The following is a 21371-nucleotide window of genomic DNA, read 5'->3' as shown; positions in this document are numbered from 1 at the left end:
CGGTTTTGGGGATCTTGTGTTGTCTGTTAGCCATGCAAACAAATCACCTGCGTTGTTAAAAGACAGGAAGGCATCTGTGGTAAATTATCTTTACATTGGACTGTTTACTTATTTTGTCATTTGGTTTTGTTTAGTTGCAATGCAGAGCGATTGATAGATAAATTTGTATGCCAGAAAATTCTTGTTATTGCCCTTCTTATTAAGGGCAGGGACAGGTTCAGGCTTTTAATTGTAACAATGTTTTATTTTATATTGCTGCTGATTTTTCAGATGAATGCACTGGACACACTTGGTCAAACAGCATTGCACAGGGCTGCGTTAGCAGGTCACTTGCAAACCTGCCGGCTCTTGCTGAATTACGGCTCTGATCCCTCCATCATCTCTTTACAAGGCTTCACAGCAGCACAGATGGGAAATGAAGCAGTGCAACAGATTCTAAGTGGTGCGTAAAAATAAAGGCTTGTGCATTTAAACTTCAGCTTGCCCCTTACAGCTCTGGATCTTATTTCTTTTTCAGTGCAAGAAATTTGCAGTAGTTTTCTTATCCCTCCCTTCTGTCATCATGTGCACACATCTACAGCATGTACTGCGTGATACTTTTCAGAAAAAAACCCACAAAATTATTTACCAAATACTACTGCATGTTCGTTTTTGTAAGATTGGGTTAAAGAAATATTTTTTTAAAATGTTGGAGTTGTTCTGATAGAGATTGTTACCTGACTCTTGAGTTCAAGGCTTAAAATATTTTCCATATAGTATTGGATTTTTTTTTTCCTCACAATTGATTGCTGAGCTACTTCCCAACTGTGAGATAACAACCATGAAAACAGCTTTCTGATGGCATAGTGGCCAGTGGATGCCACTTTAGCTGCTTGAGATTTTGGTTGCAACTGGTAGGAGTATAGTCATGTAATGTATGAAAGCTCACAAAGTGAGCTTGTTAATTTTTTCAAATGCTTATTAGAAAATGCTGCTAGTTTGGCTTTTCTTGAAGAGTAAGATTTGGTTTGTTTCTTTGCTCAGTGCAGCCTTTTGGTACTCAAGTTCTAATCTAGTGGAATTGAAGTGTATCCTTCCTGTAGTAATTAGGTTGTGTTTCTGATTGATTTCCTTTTTTACCCTCACCAAAGTGAGGGTCTTGTCTATCTTTTGAAGACAAGGACAGGATACCAGAGAAGAGATAAAGAATTGCTAAGGAGCAGAGCTTTGGATCCAGTATAGGACTTAGCTTCACCTATTCTCTCCCTACCTCAGGACGCTGAGGTGGTTGTGCTGTTGGGGAGAGCAAGGGGAGGCAAATAACTTCAGATGAAGAAGGTGTGAGCTGAAATCTTAACCCGCTCCAACAACAGGAGTTTGCATGCTATGCTCTGCCCACAGTCACTAACATTTGTGTCAACCCCCTGCTGCCATCCTTCTCTTGCAGCATGTGTTTGAATCACTTAAAATCATAGAATCATTTAGGTTGGAAGAGATCTTTAAAATCATCGAGTCCAACTGCTTGCTAGTGGAACTGCTCCAGAGGATTGAGGGAGACTCGAGGAAAGGAGCTGGCAGCTTTGCATGTATTAAAGGTGCCACTGTCCCTCTTCCCTGAGCTTTCTCAGCCTTTCCTTCAACTGAGAGCGTTTATTCACCGAACAGTTGAACTTGTAGGAGTCACTTCTCGCTTCCTCCTCCTCTCCCTGCAGTGAGTACGAAGGCAAGGAGGTAGCAAAAGGCCACAAAACACTGATCAAGAAGAGAAAATAGGGCTGCAATAGGAAATACTAGATGTCTTCCAGTAAGGATAGCTATTTAAGAAAACAAATATCCCTTTCTACCCCTTTTTCCATTCCTGTGATATAGTCACAGATTACTTTGCAAGGTCAGGAATTGACTGGATTCTGCAGAGACTGTGTTAGTCTGTAAGAAGTACCTCCTCACAACGTCTCTGCAGTTTCCTTCTGGGACATAGTACCAGTTCTCTACATTTAAAGAAGTCTCTTAAGTATTTTTGATGGAGTTGCATGCCCATCTAGAATGAGTTTAGCCTGTTACAACACTCTGACTTTCTTATGTTCTTATAGAGAATTGCAACCCAAGTTCACCTTGCCTCATTTGTTTTGCACTAGGCAGTCATTTCTGTCGCTGATCAGGTAACATGCTGCCAAAACTTCTAGTCCATAAATCCTTGAGCTTGAGAGGAGTGGCTTCTACAATAGAAAGCAGTTTCTATTAAAAATGAATTGATCAAGATTGCCTTTTCAGCTCCTTTTTGTGCAACACTGAAGAGCTCTAGGGATAGCTAATCCACTGCTCCTTTCCAGCCACTTCCTCTTCCCTCAGTGCATGCTTGCTTTCTCACAGCCATATTCTAATGAGAAGTGGGGTAAAAAAGAGTTTTGAGGCCAGAACCTGTCATTGTCATACAGTCATTTAAAGAGGAAAAAAGGTACCTCTCAAAAGGTCTCCTTTTCATCACCATGTCATTCTTCTGATTCTATTTTTAACCACCCCATGTTTATAACAAGGGACAGATCTCATTGTTGCTATGAAGTGCAGTACACAACTGGAGCATCATAAAGCAGGCAGTCACCATGTGGCCAGGGCCATCTTAGAAATCCCATCCCCTTGTCACTGCTTCATAGTACAAAACATATCGCAAGCGCAGAGTGTGAAGGCTGTAATTCAGCTGCTGAACTGAGCATGTTTAACCCTAGCTGTGCACTGGAGCCTCATGCAGTTTGCTGAAATTGTTGAGAAAGGTGCTTTTGATCTTCAGCAAAATTTTTAATATGTCCCAGTGAGCATATAGATTTCTTAAATGCAGAAATGGTCATTTTTGCCATATGTAGGATTAGGAAAGCATTGAAATTCCATTTAGCAGAATAATATCAGCTCTAGAGTCTAAATCTGATTGGTTTACACTGAAATAAGGCTCCTTATTCAGCCATTTAGGCAATATGAACTTGAACATCACAACTGCAGCTGCATTTTCATAAATGACAACAGACTTCTTTTCCCCCAGTTTAGCAAATGTGTTGAGCACAAGTTAATGTAACTTCATGATTCTAAGTAATCCTAAAACATCTTTTTCCCTACATAGAAAGTACACCTGTGCGCACATCTGACGTGGATTATCGGTTATTAGAAGCATCCAAAGCTGGAGACTTGGAAACTGTGAAGGTAGGTTTGAGCAATTCATGTTAATTTTCCACTTTGTATTGCTGTGAAAGCCTCTGCTACAAGAGTTGTGGAAGTAGTGCACAGTGGATGGTAAATCATAAAAAATGGGAAGGCAAATCTCTTCTTTTTTTGTTCTAGAAGGTAGCGCATTCAGATGGGCTGAGATGTTTCTCTTGAGCTTTTGGTTGTTCATTCTCCCAGTCCTTCACACAGTCGTGTCTTCAAGGGACTCAGATGCAATGTTGCAGATGCAGCTGTAATTCTTTGAAGTGGACCCTGGGATCCTCAGAATCACAGTTTAGTAGAAACAAGCCTCAGGTGCATGATTCAATCAGAAGGAAAGCAAACAAAAATGTTAACAGGTAGCAGACTTCACATTTTAAGCCATCCTTAATCTGAAGGTGAAGGGTCAGGCCATGGAATCCCAGTATCACAGGAGGGTTTGATAGTGTCTTTCATACTTGGTCTGTGGGCAAAATAGCCTGCAGAGAGATTGTACTGCATGCATTCTCACCTTGAACTTCATGATACATATTCAAACAGCAGCAGTTTTGTGCACCAGCAACTCCTTTGACTGCCAAGCTCAATATTTCTAGATTTCTGAAGACAACATAACATGGAAATGCTAACGTATCTGGAGAAAGTTACATGGCCTTGAGCCTGGTGCTTGATGGTTTAGAGGCTCACCCTTTCTAATACATTAGGAATGTCTTCATACTGCTTCCATCATTTAAGTCTTGTTTGTTACAGAAGTACTTTCTGCCATAAATTTAGAGCAGCTATTTTTTTTAACTTTGCCTAAGTGGAAAGAAGTTTTCTGAAACCTAACTTCTAAAAATTTGTATGTAATAATAAATGGATCAAATTTTGTGTTGTGGTGTTTGGGGGTGATAGTTTGAGGGGTTTTTTTGTTTGGTTGGTTTTTTGTTTGGTTTGTGGGGTTTTTTGTTTGGTTGAGTTCTGTACTAGGTTTTTGTTTCTTCTCTTGTCTTTGCAGCAACTTTGCAGCCCTCAGAATGTGAATTGTAGAGATTTGGAAGGCCGTCATTCAACACCACTGCACTTTGCTGCAGGATATAACCGTGTATCAGTGGTGGAGTATCTGTTGCACCATGGGGCAGATGTGCATGCCAAAGATAAAGGGTAAATTTAATTCCATGATACGCTCCTCTGTTTTCTGTTAGTGTGAGACTTCTACCCCCCCTCTCTTCAGTTTGCTTCAGATTTCAGAAGCCATCATATTTTTCTCTTGAAAATTTTTCTCTTTTCTTTCTTCTTGTTCTGCATTGTTCCTGACATCACTGCAGAGAGATTTATAGACCATTAAGGCATACTTGGCTTTCTGGCAAAGCTGTTGTCGGGTACATGTCTGGCACTGTAATACATGATCCGTCTCTTCCCCCTTTTGCCCATTTTGGAGACTTTGTTGTGCTTAAAAGCAGCCTTTAAGTTATTTCAGATGATCTAAAATTAGTTTTGCATGGGGTAAAATACCAGGGTTATCTCTGGTTATTTTTCTAATTCTGTTAACTAGCTTTTATTATTAAGTCAGTTATTTGTTCAGTTAATATTCAGTTAAATGATACAAACCATTTACAGTTTTTCGCATTATTTGCAAAGCAGCCATGTAGAATAGCATGATTATGTTTCATCTTTCACTCCAATATATTGGTTCAGGGTGGGGGATAATTCATTTCCGATGCTAAAACATTTCCAATACTGAATTTTCAGGCTATTCCTGAAAGAAATGTTTGGGTATCTTTCTGTATCTATCAGGTGTACAGTGCTTACTAATAACCATACTTCAAACCCGTTGTATAGTGTTACACCTTTTCTGAAATTTGCACTCAAATATCCAAAGTCAGAATATCAGTGATTCGTGCAATTTAGTTTTTGGCTGTGATTAACAGCATTGAAGTTACTTGCTCGGCCCCATCCCTGGCAACATTCAAGGTCAGGCTGGATGGGGCTCTGAGCAACCTGATCCAGTTAAAGCTGTCCCTGCTCACTGCAGGGGGTTGGGCTAGGTGACCTCTAAAGGTCCCTTCCAACCCAAAGCATTCTATGAGTCTATGATTCTGTGCTTGTGGAAGTAGTAACATTGGTGCTTGCTAAGTATTTAAAAGTCTCATGGATGAGAACTGAAGGAGGATAATGAAGTTTTAATTGATGTTTTAATAGCATGGAAATAAAGCCATGAACACTGGAAAGACTGAAAGATACCAATAATGTCTGGTGGAAGTGGGAGTTTTATCTACTGGCACTTTGTATGGCTGTATATTGGATTTTATTTTCTGTAGCTATTAATACTTTCTCTTTGATTAGTGGCTTAGTACCCCTGCACAATGCCTGTTCTTATGGACACTATGAAGTGGCTGAACTCTTAGTGAGGCACGGGGCTTCTGTCAACGTGGCAGACCTGTGGAAATTCACTCCTCTGCATGAAGCGGCAGCAAAAGGAAAATACGAAATCTGCAAGCTGCTTTTAAAAGTATGTGCTGGAGTTCTCAGATGTGTCTTTAAATGTGTATATGTTTGGTTTTGCTGAAGATTAATTAATTAATGCAAAGTTAATTGCATTCAGTGAGTTGTTTATGGTGTCTTTGAATCTGTTTTCAGCTTACAATTGTCAGATGGTTTCTTGTGTAATGTCAGTTCACTTACAAAGAATCACCAGTACAGTTCTTTTTCCAGTACGTGTATTAATACTATTAGCCAAGTAGGACAGGACTCTCAAACTGGAAAAAGCAGCTGAATTTGTGTAAAAATACAAAAAAACCCACCTTATCCTATTCGTGCCTTTCTGGAACACTTACTGCAGTTAAGTAAACCTTTGTAAATACTTACACAAGACTGTGTTACAGAACAGGAACTGAAGGTGGGTCCTAAATGGTGTCTGGCATGTGAGAAATTTAAAACTGTTATGTTAATGTATAATTTATCAAGCTCCTGGAGGAAACGCATATTAATATACTGTGGAATAAATATTCATTATAATTAGTGGAGGAACCTGTAAAAAGCATGAGGTAATGCCAACATGTTTCCAGTGAGAAACATGAGTTTGAGGGACTTCTTAAGGCAGGTCATATCCTGCCGTGGGAGGGTAAGAGAGGGTACTGGAGTAGAGTTTCTTGCCAATCCTATTTCCTGGTTTAGCCTTGCCTACTTCATGTCCCTCTAAAGCACAGCATTTAAAATAGGAGTAAGTCAGAATATGGATAGTCTTAAAATGATGAGGCTCTTCCCCATCCACTTCTTTTTACATTTGCTGCTGCAAAGCACCTCTGTTTCCGCCCTATCTCATTAATTATTTCACTTGATTACCAAAAAAGCATTCAGAGGGGGTAACACATCAGTTTGAAACATATTTGCAGTAGAAAGCAGAAGATATTTGGACATGTCTGTGGAGTAGGCACGATGATGGCCCTGGTAGTAACAGCTGAATACAGATGTTAGCTCAAGCTATAGGAGCACTTGTAATCTCTCAAGCACGGTGTTACTTTGTAGACACTGGAGGTCTCTCCAGTTTTCTGATCATTCCACTGGGAATGCAGCCATTTTTTGTGTTCAAAGGATCCTGAATGGATGTACAACAGGAAATAGAAAAATGTTGAAATCTTTCTTTTTGAAATCATGCTTGCACAAGAGCTAAATATGCCCTCAAGGTGACACAGTTTTGTAAAGGCTCTGAGTGTCCGTGGATATGTGCTCATGCTGCCGTTTGCTCGGGGCTTCTCCTGCTGTGTCTCCTATGCCAGCTGGCAGTGCTGTCAGTTCTGCTGAGCTGTGGGTGTTGAGCTTGACTCCTCCTGACTTGTGCTCTTTCTGTGCTGGTCTGCTTGAAGAAGGAAATAAAAATGTACAGGCATTTTAGAGAGACTTTCTTTTTTCATCACTTTTCTTTAAAATTAGCAACTTCATTTGTTTCTGTGCCATTGAAGGGGTCTCAGAAGACACTGCCTCTTCATTTAGATATTTGTTCTGGAGAGTATTTGAATAGTTCCAATTTTGATGAGTTTTAAATTAAGGCATCTAAAGTCGTATCTTGGAGAAGCCATTGCAGTTTAAAAGCTTTGTGCAAAGTATGCTCTCTTCCCAAAAGCACCACAGATGTGGAACTGGTTCTGTGTAATCAATACTCTGTCCCTTGATGTTTACCCTTTACACCCTGAGCGTTGCTGTACTGCTTGCAAATACAAGGCAGTTAATTCCTTCTGTTCTCCCCATCCCGAGCTCATTCCCTGTGGCTCGACACTAACACAGTTTTTCTGGCATCCCCAGTGAGAAATGGCAGAGTAGATTTGCTGGCAGGGTTGGACCACTGTGTGTGATTACTCTGAAGGGGCCAGCCAGAGAACTATAGTGCCAGCAGCTGCCTCTGCCTTCTCTGTCTTTGTTTTTTCCTACTGCTGCTGAGAGTGAACAGGGAAGGAGCTGTCCTCCCACAAAATTGTATGTGGATGTGACTCACACCATATGCTGTATGTAGATATATGTTCCCTCCTCGTCCCCGTGCTCCAGTACTGTGTTCTTATCACTGGCTGATCTGCATGTTTTACCAGCACAGATATACTCCAGCAGTCATCCAAATCCACTTTCCCACCAAAATGTTTTCTTCACTGCTTTCCAGGACCCGTAAACTGCTTAAGATGGTGTTGTTATCCATTGGAAAGTGTAGAAATGAGTATTTTTCTAGTTCCCTTCTGAAACAAGTGCCTTTCAATAGCAGGGTGGCATTTAGTGAAACTTGGGGCCTGGCTTCACTAGCTCGGAAAGGTGTGCTGAGGAAACATCTCTGCCAGCCAGTTTGCAGGAGAAGGAAGGGATTGGCAGGCAAGGTATTTGCAGTTGGCTTTTCTTTAGCGCCTGCTGTGACAGTAGGGTACAGCTATATGCAGGATATGCTCCTGAACCTACTTCAGTTGCAAGCAGAGCAGTGGCAGCTCTTGCAGAGGGCTGCCATTCTTGCCTGTGGAGTTGAGATTCATGCAGCTGTGTTGCAGACCAGTGCTTTAGGCCTCAGCCTCCTGGATTTATTCTCATGTGCCTACTCTCATGTTGTTACTTCTTGATGGCAGGTTGGCAAAATCCCCCGCCTCCTATCTTGTGCCAACAAAATAGTGACCCACTTATGTGCACTGCTCTGCTCGTGGTTGTGACAGTAGCATTCCACTTTGCTCTTTGCAGCATGGAGCTGATCCAACAAAAAAGAATCGAGATGGGAACACTCCTCTAGATCTGGTGAAAGAGGGAGACACAGATATCCAGGACTTATTGCGAGGAGATGCTGCCTTGCTAGATGCTGCCAAGAAGGGGTGCCTGGCACGAGTGCAGAAGCTATGTACTCAAGAAAATATCAATTGCAGAGACACCCAGGGAAGAAATTCAACACCACTACATCTTGCAGGTGGGTGGCTCACCAGGTTTTTGAAGGCTTGTGTATTTATGATAGGGCTACAGAAGTTAATCACCAAAACCAGCATTGGTATAGTAAGAGTTTCACAGAGGATTGTCCTGTACAGAGAGTTGTTAACTGTGGCAGCTGTATTTCAGGAGGTAATACAGTTACTAGGAAAGAGGAGCTTTTGAGTTGAAAAATTGCTTCAGCTTTTCTGTCTAATAATTTTTCTTTAGTTTACCTCTCCTAATACCTGATTTCTTTTCCTGTGCCTTTTCTACAGCTGGTTACAACAATTTGGAAGTAGCTGAATACCTTCTTGAGCATGGTGCTGATGTTAACGCCCAGGACAAAGGAGGATTAATTCCCCTACACAATGCAGCATCCTATGGGGTAGGTGCAGGCATTCTTGCCATGAGTAGACCAGCAAGGAACTCCTTAAAGTCATATCCAAAGCCAGTTATTTTGCAGCTGTCTTGCTGTGAACATAGTTCAGGTTTTGATGGCATGACATACTTGCTGGGCTAAGTTGCTGTTGTGAGTCCTGTTTGCAGTCCTACAGATCCAAATAAGACACAGATTCAGATGTGCTGTAGCAGTTAAAGGTTGCAGTTTGGAAAGATCTCTAGAACATAGCTTTTATGCAGGCAAACAGATGCACAGCATTGAACAGTGTTAAGTTTGGGGTGACTTGAAACAGAAAAGACCTCAGGTTGTCACTGAAAGACTTGCATGAAAGGAAGAGAAAAATACCAGGGGATCGCACGGGAGGTCTGTTACAGCTAGTCTCTGGTGGGGAGCTATTGCTAAAGTGTTGAAAGGCTACTGAGTTTGTAGTATGGGTGTCCTTCTGGGAAAGCTGTCTACTGCACTTGGGGTGCAGTGGCTGATTCAAACTATTTTGGATGAGGCAGGCCCTCCTTCCTCCACATAGGAGGAAGGATCTGTGTGCATACCAGTTGCACAGATGTCTGATAGATTGCTTATAAGCAGCTGTTAGTTGTGGACGAGGTGAGAAAGAAATCTCTTGCAAATAATTGTGCAGAGACAGTGCTTGAGAAGCTCCTAGCAGTGTGCTTACGGTCAGAGGACATGAAGCTCAAGAAGTAGTGTTTTTGATGGTTTCATGATATGCTTTATCTGTTACTACCTGGCCCTGGCACAAGAGCAAAATCCAGGAGAGGTGATTGTAATAGAACCACGATTAATTTCATTTGAGAGCCAAATGAAATAAAAAGTACAGTGTTCACCTCGTTTTTAAGGAGAGCATATCAATGAAACTCAGCCTGCATCGTTTGCATTGGTTCTCTACGTCAGTCTGGGATCCCAGTGTCCTAAAGAGCAAAAAACTCCAAATACCGCTGAAGGTTTAGAAGTGCAACACAGAATTCATTCATGATACTGGGTCCTAATACCAAGCAATATTGTTCATCAGCATCTGCCATAAGCATTACATTTCCAGGACATTGCTTAGATCTAGCAATATATTCTGTTGCGAAGATTGGTTCTTTCTTTTCAAGCATGGGAAACCAAACCAACATTTTACTGAAGGTGAAACATTCCTTACTGGCACAGGTAAATGTTAGAGATTGGTTCAAGCTGATTATCACTTCTAAAAAACATAATGCCAAATCTAACCTGGTTGCCTTACTTTCTCTAGGAAAAGTTAACAAGGCAGTGTTTGGTGCTTTTCCATCAGCTTATACAGCAACCCTTAACTAAATACCTTTCCTGTGGCAGCCCACACTTCTCTGAGCTGTCAGCCAGTTCAGATCTCTGCAGTGGGAGGGAGAGGGAAGATAAGCACTGGTTTCACAAGTTTACAGCTGGCAGGTTTCACAGGTTCAACCTTTTCCTCACAAAGTATCTTCAGTTCTCCCACCCAGCACTTGATGCTGTGTCCCTCAGTAGGGTTTCATGTGGCAGAAAAGTCACAGGAACAGCAGTTGCATTAAAAGTTTGGCAGAGAGGAAAAATAAGGGTGGCAGTCATCTCAAAGCACACTTGTTCAGAGAGCAAGCCCTTTTACAAGAGCTGCTGAGAGTCACTTAATTGCCATTGAGAGGAAAAATGAAAATCCATTGGCAAGTCTTTGTGCTTCTCTCTCCTTGCAATTTCAGTGTTTCATGCTCCTACCCACTCATTTTGACTACCTGCTTTTTTATTTCTTAGCTGTATTGCACAAGTAGTTTACTGGTCAGAGGCAGCCAAAAATTTTATTTGCCAGTTTTCTGTTCTCTTATTTTAACTTGGCAGACTTCAAGGATGGGATATTGGTGGAAGCATGGGGTTATAAGATCATTACTTTTATAGCCCATGTAAAACAGTTGTCCCTTACAGCACTCATAATGCATTTTATCAACTACAGTTCTCTCATAAAACATGATTGGAGAAAGAACAAATTTGTGCTGCCGTGGATGTGTTCAAAGTCTTGCAAGAAATTGCAAGAAAGAAAGAAAGTACGACAAAGACTTCTGTGTACAGACATTTAAGTGGTGGCTCAGCAGTACAACACATTGATCATTAGAGCTTCTAGTATCATATCACAAATGTTTCAGCCCTGTAAATTTGTGGTGCCAGTTCAAATTTGTCTACAAGTATTTTGACAGTTAACTCTTACCAGGTTTAGGCTGGATTAAGTATCATGTCTGCTCCTGCAGCTGACACAAACTTCATGCTAAGTGTAGTTGGGGAGATTTGGCAGAAATACGATTCTGTGCCTGATCCCAATTATACATGTGCTCGTGGATGATCTGGTAGTGCACAGATACAAATGACCATGGATCTGCAGTATAAAGTGGTACCTGAAGAGGTGCGCTGCTACGTAGGCACAGGAGGCAGAGAAGTGAGTTAAAGGGAAGAGAAATTACAGGGGTCTCTAAACACCATTACCTCCAGCACAAAAAAGGAAACACATGTTTTACCAGTGTCACATTGATTAAGATGTTCTTGTGTTTTCCAGCATGTGGATATAGCGGCGCTGTTAATCAAATACAATACATGCGTGAATGCAACAGATAAATGGGCGTTCACACCATTGCACGAAGCTGCACAAAAAGGAAGGACACAGCTCTGTGCTCTGCTGTTAGCTCATGGAGCAGATCCAACCATGAAGAATCAAGAGGGTCAGACACCACTGGACCTGGCAACAGTAAGTTCATGTTAGCATGCCAGCCACAGGCTGCTCTGGAGGATTTGCTCTGCACCTTAAATGGCTTTCTACAGATCTGTGGCATCAGGGGTCCTCAGCTTTCGCTGTGCTGAGGTAGAGGGAGATAAGCATCTCCAGAGTGCCTGTTTGTGACTTGTTACCCATGGGCCCAGGTGTTCCCCTTTGGCTGAGATCTTAACGTGGCTTGTGATTTAAGGTTTGCTTCTGCTTAAGGATTCATTCCTGGGATCAGTCTCCTCATTGCCAGAAATAAACCTCTCTGAAGTGTCCCCAGTCTGTGTACTGTGGGTGATTATTTCTTTGAACCTAGGAGGAAAATCAGGTGGGCCTTTAAGAGGAATGGGATCATTTAGAGGATGATTATGCTCAGTGCTTGCATATTACATCAGTCCTTTTTTTTGTCTAACTCCAAAACAACATTCTAAGATTCACAGGTGGCTATCAAACTTTTTCTAAAACTGGCATGCGGAACCTTTCTTGTTAGTGGTGGCGGTGGCAGCTGGTTAAAAAGCCTAATAAGGTTACATGAACATGTATGTCCCACGTTAACCAGTTTTGATGGAATAGGTAATGCAACCAAATTGGATGCTGTGTCTGGTTATAGTGCAAGTATCTTTTAAGGCCATTGATTGATATATGGAGAGTTCAAGAAATATCCTCCAGAATAATCTCAGCTCTAGAAAACTTGCTTGTGATGAGGGATATGAAAACTTTGATTTTTCTGGGGGAAAATAAGGATGTCTTAATCATGTTCTGCAAGAACATGCAAGGAGGAAGTTCTTGAAGATGAGGGTCCTGCTTAATTTAGTCCACAAAGGCTAAGTCCAGTTGTTAGCTAAGTTCATACTTCTCCTGTAGCTCCTGTCTTTTTTTTTTTTCCTATGATAACACTACAAGATGTGATTATAGCAAAGGCAGTGGTAGTCTTTCCATTGAAACCTTGATCCAGTGCAAAATGCTTTACCAGAAGTTGAGCCTGACAGAGATTATAAGGTGGCATTGCCTGGCCTAGGTTGTGAAGGATCTCAGATAAAGTTGCTGCATTGCTCTTCCAAGCTTTAACACCTATGAAGTCATTCTTCCAGAAAGGAAATTAGATGTACCTTCTTACATACCTTTAGAAATGGGGAGAACCTGATTCACCTATGTCTGAGCAATGAATCAGAATGTTCTTGCAACCATGAATTCCCGTGTTACAGAAGTTGGCAGTTTTCTTTTTAATGGGGGAACAGAGCAATCAATTAAAGCAAATGCAAAGAAAAATTATTTCCAGAGATCAGTGACTTGTGATAATAGAACCTCACGTTGAATGTTCTTTCTGTTTTTCAGGCTGATGATATCCGAGCTTTGCTGATAGATGCGATGCCTCCAGAAGCTTTGCCTACATGCTTTAAGCCTCAAGCTACTGTTGTTAGTGCCTCCCTGATCTCACCAGCATCTACGCCATCCTGCCTCTCTGCTGCCAGCAGCATAGATAACCTCACTGGGCCACTGGCAGAACTAGCCGTAGGAGGGGCATCAAATGCTGGTGATGGAGCAGCAGGAACTGAAAGGAAGGAAGGAGAAGGTGCATTTGCTGCTGGACAAGTTTACGTTGCCAGAAGTACAGTAGCTTAGTATCACAATAGGCCTTGCTTTATCTGAAAAGCATTTCTGATGAGCCAGAAAGTACTGTATAGCTTGCACTGTTATCTACGTTTTAAAGTGTCTGATGCTTGCTCTGTTTTCATGTGCTCTGCTAGAAGCATTGTTGGCTGTTCGTCTATGTTTGCTGTCAGTGATTAGGTCTGACTACAAAGGCAGATCTGATTAGATGCCCAGATGTTTGTTGTGATTTTATACAGAAAATCCAATGAGAATTATTTTGATGAAGGAATTATGATTGTGATGGCTGGGGGATTTTGCTAAGGCTTTTTAAACCCTTCGATTAGAATCTGGAATTCATGCTTTGTCAGCACCTAGGTGATTACATAGCAAATATACACCCACCCTTCCTTTCCTTCTCTTTGCAATATGAGCCTGCATTTGCCACAGATAGTTTGTGCTTTTTAGTACTTCATTCTGAGGAAGAAACAGTGATGAGCTTTGCACTGAGCTTTCACACAGTGGAAGTGGATTGTTTATTATAGACATAGACAAATTGATTGTAAAAAAAAATCAGAGTTTGGAATTTTGAGAGAATTGGTGGTATTGCTTGATTTTTTTATTTTTTTTTTTTAAGTTTTGATGGGTGTTTGGGTTTTGTTGGTTTTTTGGTTTTGTTTGGTGGGTTTTTTTTTTTAATTCAGGTGCATAGGATATAATGACTTGTTTCTTCTCTTACAGTTTCTGGTCTTGACATGAACATTACCCAGTTCCTAAAAAGCCTGGGTCTTGAACACCTTCGGGACATCTTTGAGACAGAGCAGGTAAGTGGCAAGGCTCATCTCTGTTTGTATGTTTAAAAGATAGACTAATCTAATAAATTTGAATGACATTTTTCATTCTCTAATTGAAAAAGGGAAACAAAAACCCCCAACTTCACATCTACAGAAAAACAAGTACGTCCAAGAAAACTGCAAATGAATCGCCAGATACTTTATGGTGATGTTGAGAAACTTGTGAAAATCTCTTTCGTTGTTTGATTCAGATACCCAGTGTCTTTCACTTTCTTATACATACATGATGACTGCTAATTTGGCTTGTATTCACAGAGTTACACTGGACTTTGTGAAATTTTAATATGATGGCTATAACAAAGTTAGGTTGGAATGTCACCTGCACTTGTCCTTTGGCAGTCTTGATATCCAAACAAGCCTTTCTCCACCTGTAGTGCTGCATATGACACTTTGGTTAGATCTAGGAAACCCTCCAGTTTGACTGTAAACTGAAATAAAAATCTCGTTTACCAAGGCGTAGTCACGCTAGAGAATGCAGAAACTACATTTCCTAATAGGTTAGGACTATAGTATTAACTGGGTTTTGCAGGGCTAACAAGTTCCGAATGAAATTGGAAGATGGGGAAAAAAATCTGGGGATTTATCAATAATTCACAATATATGAAAAGAATATAACTAATGTAACAGTTTCTCAAGCTTACATTACTTTTTAGAGCAGAAGTACCTCTAATGTATTTGTAGACTCTTTTTACGTACCATTTCTTAAATTTAACGTGTAACAGTTAAATAGATGATTTGTTTGCATGAGTGAGATGGACGCAGCGGTGGAAGTGAAAGGTACAGGTGCGAGATACTGGATTTGATGGTTATTTTTTCCCCAGGCCTCTGCTGCTAATCTTTTATTGAGGGGTCAGGAAACAAACATTTGAAATGTAATGTGTTGCTTACAGAAAAAGTTCCAGCTGTTTCCATGAAATGTTTTAGGGGGTATCTCCCCAAAGTTAAAATGCCATATAATCTTTTTTCCCTTCTTATATATGAAGCATAAGCTCTTTTCTCTAGTTTGGAAGTGCTTCTATTAAGCAGCAAACCAACTTCAAACCAACCTATATTCTACTCGCATTTCTTTTTTCTTATTATTTTTCACACCTTCCTGTTACTGTGCTGGTTTTGTTCTACTTTTGCTTCCTTAACTCCTAACCTGTTTTTAAGATCTTCCCCTGCTAATAAGATCTAATAATGGAAATCGGATTCGTTATATTCATTATCCTTTTGAAACTGTTTAGCTCCTCTTGCAAGTTTCTTTCACGTGAAAACAAGCTCTTCTTCCTTAAGCTTATTGTTTTAAGCTGCTTTTTCCAAGCACTGCAGTACCTTCACCTGCACTTTTTCACCTTGGCTCTAGCCTCCTCCTGATGCTTTCTAATACCTGGATTTCTTCTGAATTTTTTTAATGTTCCACTCACGTGATGAATGCCTTCAGTGGCTTTTCCACAGCAATCCCAGTAGGGTTGTTTTCTGCTCAGTTGGACAGATGTTCAGTGTAGCTATTAATTCCTTGCTTGAGTTGCTTTCTTTTGATTTAATGATACTCAATTTGTAGTGGACACAGTTCATACCTGCAAGTCCAGTTGTGCTAACAGCACAGCTTCTTTTGAATCGAGTTGTATGGTTTCCCATTATTTGCTGAGCTTCCCATTCTAGTTTAATGTTTAAATTTGGAAGTAGATTTTATATAATTATCTCCTCCAGATGAAAACTTTCTGTTTTGCACAGAATCACCTCAGTGCACAATTGCTTTATAGTAATAAAAATGTGTACTTTTATTTAGCCTTTATCTCCTGTTCTTTAAAAGAATGTCTGTTTGACATCATGTTTTATTACCTTTCTGCTTCCACCAATAGTCTCTGTGACCTTGAAATCTAAAACTTTGTCAGGTGATCGTAGATGTATTCATATATTGCAACCAAATGAATAGTTCTATGTGTCCTCACAATGTTAAGTATTTCCAAAAATAGTGGAATAGTTGAGCATGACTTAGCATAGCTGACCCACTAGTTTGATACATATGCAAGTGCACACACGGATATATACATACAGTAATAGCATACGCCATAATAATGTTGATGTGAAACACACTTAACATTTATTAGTAAGCTTATAGAATATTAATTTCTGTTTGTGTAGTGAAAATAATGAATTGCACAACAATGTGAAACTTCGAATGCTTCAAAAATATTCCCAGATTTGTCCCAGCATTTCCATGCCTCCTCCTTCTACATAAGTAAAAATGTTTTTGAGAACCTCCTGTGAGAACCAGCTCTTGTTAACTGCTGTAAGAGAAGTAAAAGTTTTGCACAGCTTCACGCTGTAGCAGCTGGGTATGGTCCTGTGGTAGGGAGAGGCTTGCCAGAAGGTGGCAGCAATTAGAAGTGCAGCAAAACAAAATATGTATACTCTTGGTTGCGCCATGAACACATTCCATTTTCCGAACTGAAGGGTCTTCAGCCTTGGGAATTGGGCCAGGTTTCGCAAGTGATTTTTTTGTGGTCTTTCACCTTTCCAGATAACCCTGGATGTGTTGGCAGACATGGGGCATGAGGAGCTTAAAGAAATTGGGATTAATGCGTACGGACACCGCCACAAATTAATAAAAGGTGTGGAGAGACTTCTAGGAGGGCAGCAAGGTAAATATGACACTTTTACTTGTTAGTCTAAGTGTAGCATACAACAGGCTCCCAGAAGTCACCTTCTGTAAATGTAGGCATTGTCACCAGGACTTGAAAGAATCCAGATGTCAGGAAAATGTACTTGCTGGCAGACTTGGTGGCTGGGTGGGTTGTGACAGGTAAAGAATATACCGAGGAGATACAGGACTGAGTGATCACTTGCCTTTCCAGAGAAGGGATACCCCTGAGACAGCTGTGGAGGCTGTGCCCATTTCCAGGGACTCTGTTTCACCCAGGCAGGAGCTTTTAGATTGATTTGCCCTACGTACTTACCCACAGGCCGGTTGTATCCTGAAGTGTGGACCTGATGGATATTTTTGCTGCCCCACACTTCTCAGATGCTTCTCTTGAAAGCAGAAACAATAAAATGCAACTATGTCCTACATGCATTTTCCTTCTCTCTTTTAAAGTCTCTGCTGCTAACGAAAGCACTTTATCTTTTCAAGGTTGTGCTTCTGCCTTGTGTTTATTTTGCATTTCCTGCTGAGTGGGGTTATTGACGAAGAATAATGATGATGGATACCAACAGAGCTGGTATTGTTTTCTCCTGTTGATTTTTATTCCTTTAATTCCTTCTCTTTGCAGGCACCAATCCTTATTTGACTTTCCACTGCGTGAGTCAGGGGACCATTCTCCTTGACCTTGCTCCTGACGACAAGGAGTATCAGTCCGTAGAAGAGGAGGTATTGCAAGTACCTTTCTTAATGCTCCAGTGGCAGTGTATTTCTCTTTTCAGTTATAACCCCTCGGAGCTAAAGCATGCAATGCATGTTGAAAGTGATAAAATTGCATAGATCTAACATGACGTTTAGGGCTCTTCATTTGTCTTTTTATATAGAGCAATGATGGAAATTATTTTGCTGTGGTCTGCCAATTGTTTTTTTAATAAGTGGTCTGTTTGCTCACTTAGTGTTATCCCAATTTTGCCTTTTTGTCGTTGTGTTTTGGATGTCATCTCATGGCAAGGGTTTCCACAGCTTTCCAGAGATAGGTGATAGAACCTGTGAAAATCAAAGGCCATGAGTGAAGACCAAGGGATCAAGGGCTTGCAAGTCTGTAGGCGTTCTCTGTGCTCAGGCTGTTTCTGCATGTGAACCAGCTTGTTTTCTCTTGTCTCAATGGCTTAGTTAATCTGTAACCCAGATAAACAGCTCTTGGATAATTGAGAGTTGACTGTAATTTTGCCTCCCACACACACATGCTCTTTTGTTTAAGTAAACTACGAGCAGATACCATTTTGAAAGAAAAATCTTAACAAGAGAGAGACTTTCTGAAGAGCTGTGTTGGGAAGAAACTCCATTTTACTGTGCATTTGCTGTTTGGGTAGTGTGCCTACACTGTAGCACAGAAGTGTTTGGAGTCTTTTTAGAAGTCTAGATATTGAGGATTGCTGCCAGCTTCGTCTGGAATATTTTTGATTAGTAACTCTGTAAACTGGAGTTTGAGCAGATCTCTTGTATAAACTTTTCTGACAGAAAGGGTCACTTGTCCACCATATGTCCACCGTTGGGATATTTATTTGTGCTGTTACTAAATGTTGTTGCTGTAGCTATAAATACCGCTGGAAAAGACACGATGAAACTGTTTAAATTCTCAGGGGCTGCTAATGACATAGGAAAAGTCACAGTGCAAGCATTTTCCTATCACTAAGAAATACAAACTGTACTCATTAGAAACACATTTGTTATTACTTGGAAAATTATCTTGTATATTCATTTACAAGGATTGTGTTTTTTCTAATCTAAAGCAGGTTTTCCAGTTGTGTGTAATTTTGACAGCAAGTGCCACTATTCTCCTTTTTCCTATGCACATTTTTATTGCAAGATTGGATAATTGCATCATCCAACCTCTCGATTGTGGAACAGCATAGTGCATTGGGTGCCTGAGAAATAAGGGTGTACCTCAGTTTAAAATTGAGTTGTGGGTTGGGTTTGGGGTTTTTTTTTTTTTACACCTTTTAATTAATTTTCACTCAAGATTGTCTGTTGCTGCCAGTGATACACTGAGATTACGTGAATACTTTGCCTTGCTAGCAAGCTTTGGTGCTGAACATTCAGTTGTGTTCATTTATGTAGATGCAAAGTACAATCCGGGAGCATCGGGATGGTGGAAATGCTGGTGGAATCTTCAACAGGTACAATGTCATCAGGGTAAGTTTCAAAACCTCTTAATTCTGTATTGTAATGTAAGTTGGTACTTATGCAAGCAGGCAGAATTGGTATAGTGGATCACCCTTTTATATTTGAAGTTCTTTGTTGAAATAATATTCAGGAGCAGAGTTAAAGCAAGCGCTAAATGCTAAAATTAGACTGATAGTGTGCTGTGCATATGGAATGAGGGAGAAGTATCCACTTGTGCTCTTAAAGGAGTCTGAAGAACTGATATTTTAGGCAGAAGTGGTAAAGAGCCTGACTTATGTTTCACAGCCTGATTTAATTTCAGAAATCTGTAACTTCTGTATTTGACTTTGCAGCACAGATTTTTTTTTTTTTCCTCAGTGTAGTCTTTTCTTTCCTTTTTAAAGGAGATTTTTGGGGAGGGGAAAAGGATGAGCATCTCTTTTTATTAAAAGTTTCTATCTCCCTGTGCTACTTTGGATCTTGACACCTTCTTTGCCCCTGCCAACTAGAAAAATATCTTTTACAAGCCCTGGCATATCAGAAAATGGAGTGTTGTCTTTCTGAGGGCAAGTACGCTTTCTGGTTCCTTTTTTTGGGGAGGAGGAAATAAAGGAAATCAGAACAGAACTCAGTTCCTGAGCTCCAGCAAACCCCTGCTATGTATCTGTTTGAAAAGTAAGCCTCTGCAGAGCCTTTGCAACTTGGCCCAGTAGATCATATGTCCAGAAGCAAACTCTGCTTCCATCCTCCTCCCAACCAAAGGTGAAGTCCTTTACAGAAACCACAGTGGTATTAGAGCATGTGTCTGGAACGATATCTCAAGATACATTAAACAGCACATTTCCTAATTTCTTTCCTCAGAAGTTGTTTCTTTTCATAAAATTTCAACCTAAATCAGACAGCAAGCTTCAAAAAGTTAGCCCAGATTGTTCAACAGAGGTGAAAGCAGAGAGGGAAGGAGTTTCAGACAGTTTGTAGTTCTTGGTGGTATTACAAGCTCTGAGGGAAGAAGCCTGAAAGTGTTCCTTAAACCTGAGAACTTAGGCTGCAATTTCACAATAATTTTAACCATCTGTAAGCATGTGCTACTGACTTGTTTGAAAGACTTCAGCGTTGTGTGCAGAACAGCCATGGGGTATTTGTGTCTTACTCTTAGTTTCCCTGTCAAATCTATGCAAATTCTGTGAAATTGTATTCCATTTCAACTCCAATTCAACTGTGGTTGGACTGTTGTACTCCTGCAGATTCAAAAGGTTGTGAACAAGAAGTTGCGGGAGAGATTCTGTCACAGACAGAAGGAGGTCTCAGAGGAGAATCATAATCATCACAATGAACGCATGTTGTTTCACGGTAAGGAAGCTATCTCTATTGGTATGTACGGATACTATTTTTTAGGAAAAAAGCTTACAGGGACCCACAGGCAATGTTACTGTTTCTGTGTCACCATCCTGTACAGTAATCGTATTTCTACACTAGAAATGCAGGGGTGTGGGGATGGTGGAGTTAGTCTATGTGGTTACCGCAATCTAAAAAGCTACGCTAGATAAAAATACATTTTGTAAAAAAAATTTTTGGTAAGCCATATCTTAGTCATTTCCAGTAAAGCTGCTGGGAGGATGTTGCATTGCTGTGAGAAAGACAGAGTATCTACTAAAAGAGGGTAGCAACACACAGTAAAAAGTGGTTTACCCTGGCACTTCAGGCAACCATCAGGGAAAGGAATCAAAACCAGCCAGGAGTTTCAGCAAGATGTTCTCTAGAAGCATCCAGAAGTGCCTACAAATGACAGTTGCCTGAGGGTTCTCCTGCCCTAGATTCTTCTATGATTCTGCATAGGAAATTGTTTTTGGGTATGATTGTCGTGACATCTTGCCCCATCTTAACCAGTACTGACTGCTGGAGAAGGTGTGCATTGACAAGATAAATTGCGCTGAAATGTGAGTGGGGGGAAAGCAGTTTAATGAGATCTGTGAAATGAGTAAGAAATATGAGTCACATGTGGGATCTTGGTATATAACGATAAATCCCACACATCACTGTATCCTGCTGGGTATCGCCCCCTTCCAGCTGACTGAGCACACTTTCTGGTATTTAATGGCCTATTTGAGGCAGACAAGCTCCTCTTGACATAGAGTCCTGTATTACTATAGAGCTTAACAAATATGTATGATAACACATCGTTTTTGTGTCATTCTGTTCTAGGGTCTCCTTTTATTAATGCTATCATTCACAAAGGATTTGATGAAAGGCACGCATACATTGGAGGAATGTTTGGAGCTGGAATTTACTTTGCCGAGAACTCCTCTAAAAGCAACCAATATGTGTATGGGATAGGGGGAGGAACAGGCTGTCCCACACACAAAGACAGGTCCTGTTATATTTGCCACAGGTATGAGTCCAGCAGAG

At 40.6% G+C, this 21371-nt stretch overlaps 1 protein-coding gene across 1 annotated transcript in view; it reads left to right on the top strand.

Moving 5' to 3' along the window:
- TNKS (tankyrase) overlaps nucleotides 1-21371 on the top strand; it is a 147599-nt gene that overhangs the window by 118301 nt on the left and 7927 nt on the right. Inside the window, exons 12-25 of the mRNA XM_075708749.1 lie at nucleotides 271-442; nucleotides 3089-3168; nucleotides 4166-4311; nucleotides 5494-5659; nucleotides 8356-8575; nucleotides 8850-8959; nucleotides 11529-11717; nucleotides 13068-13341; nucleotides 14064-14146; nucleotides 16683-16803; nucleotides 17431-17528; nucleotides 18921-18995; nucleotides 20210-20315; nucleotides 21168-21354. Of these exons, the coding sequence (XP_075564864.1) occupies nucleotides 271-442; nucleotides 3089-3168; nucleotides 4166-4311; nucleotides 5494-5659; nucleotides 8356-8575; nucleotides 8850-8959; nucleotides 11529-11717; nucleotides 13068-13341; nucleotides 14064-14146; nucleotides 16683-16803; nucleotides 17431-17528; nucleotides 18921-18995; nucleotides 20210-20315; nucleotides 21168-21354 (2027 nt within the window). The remainder of the gene's footprint in view (nucleotides 1-270; nucleotides 443-3088; nucleotides 3169-4165; nucleotides 4312-5493; nucleotides 5660-8355; nucleotides 8576-8849; nucleotides 8960-11528; nucleotides 11718-13067; nucleotides 13342-14063; nucleotides 14147-16682; nucleotides 16804-17430; nucleotides 17529-18920; nucleotides 18996-20209; nucleotides 20316-21167; nucleotides 21355-21371) is intronic.

This window comes from Pelecanus crispus, chromosome 4 (genome assembly GCF_030463565.1).
Source record: "Pelecanus crispus isolate bPelCri1 chromosome 4, bPelCri1.pri, whole genome shotgun sequence".
NCBI classification, from domain to species: domain Eukaryota; kingdom Metazoa; phylum Chordata; class Aves; order Pelecaniformes; family Pelecanidae; genus Pelecanus; species Pelecanus crispus.
Note: the sequence above shows the minus strand (reverse complement) of the source record. Positions and strands in the feature narration are given on the sequence as shown.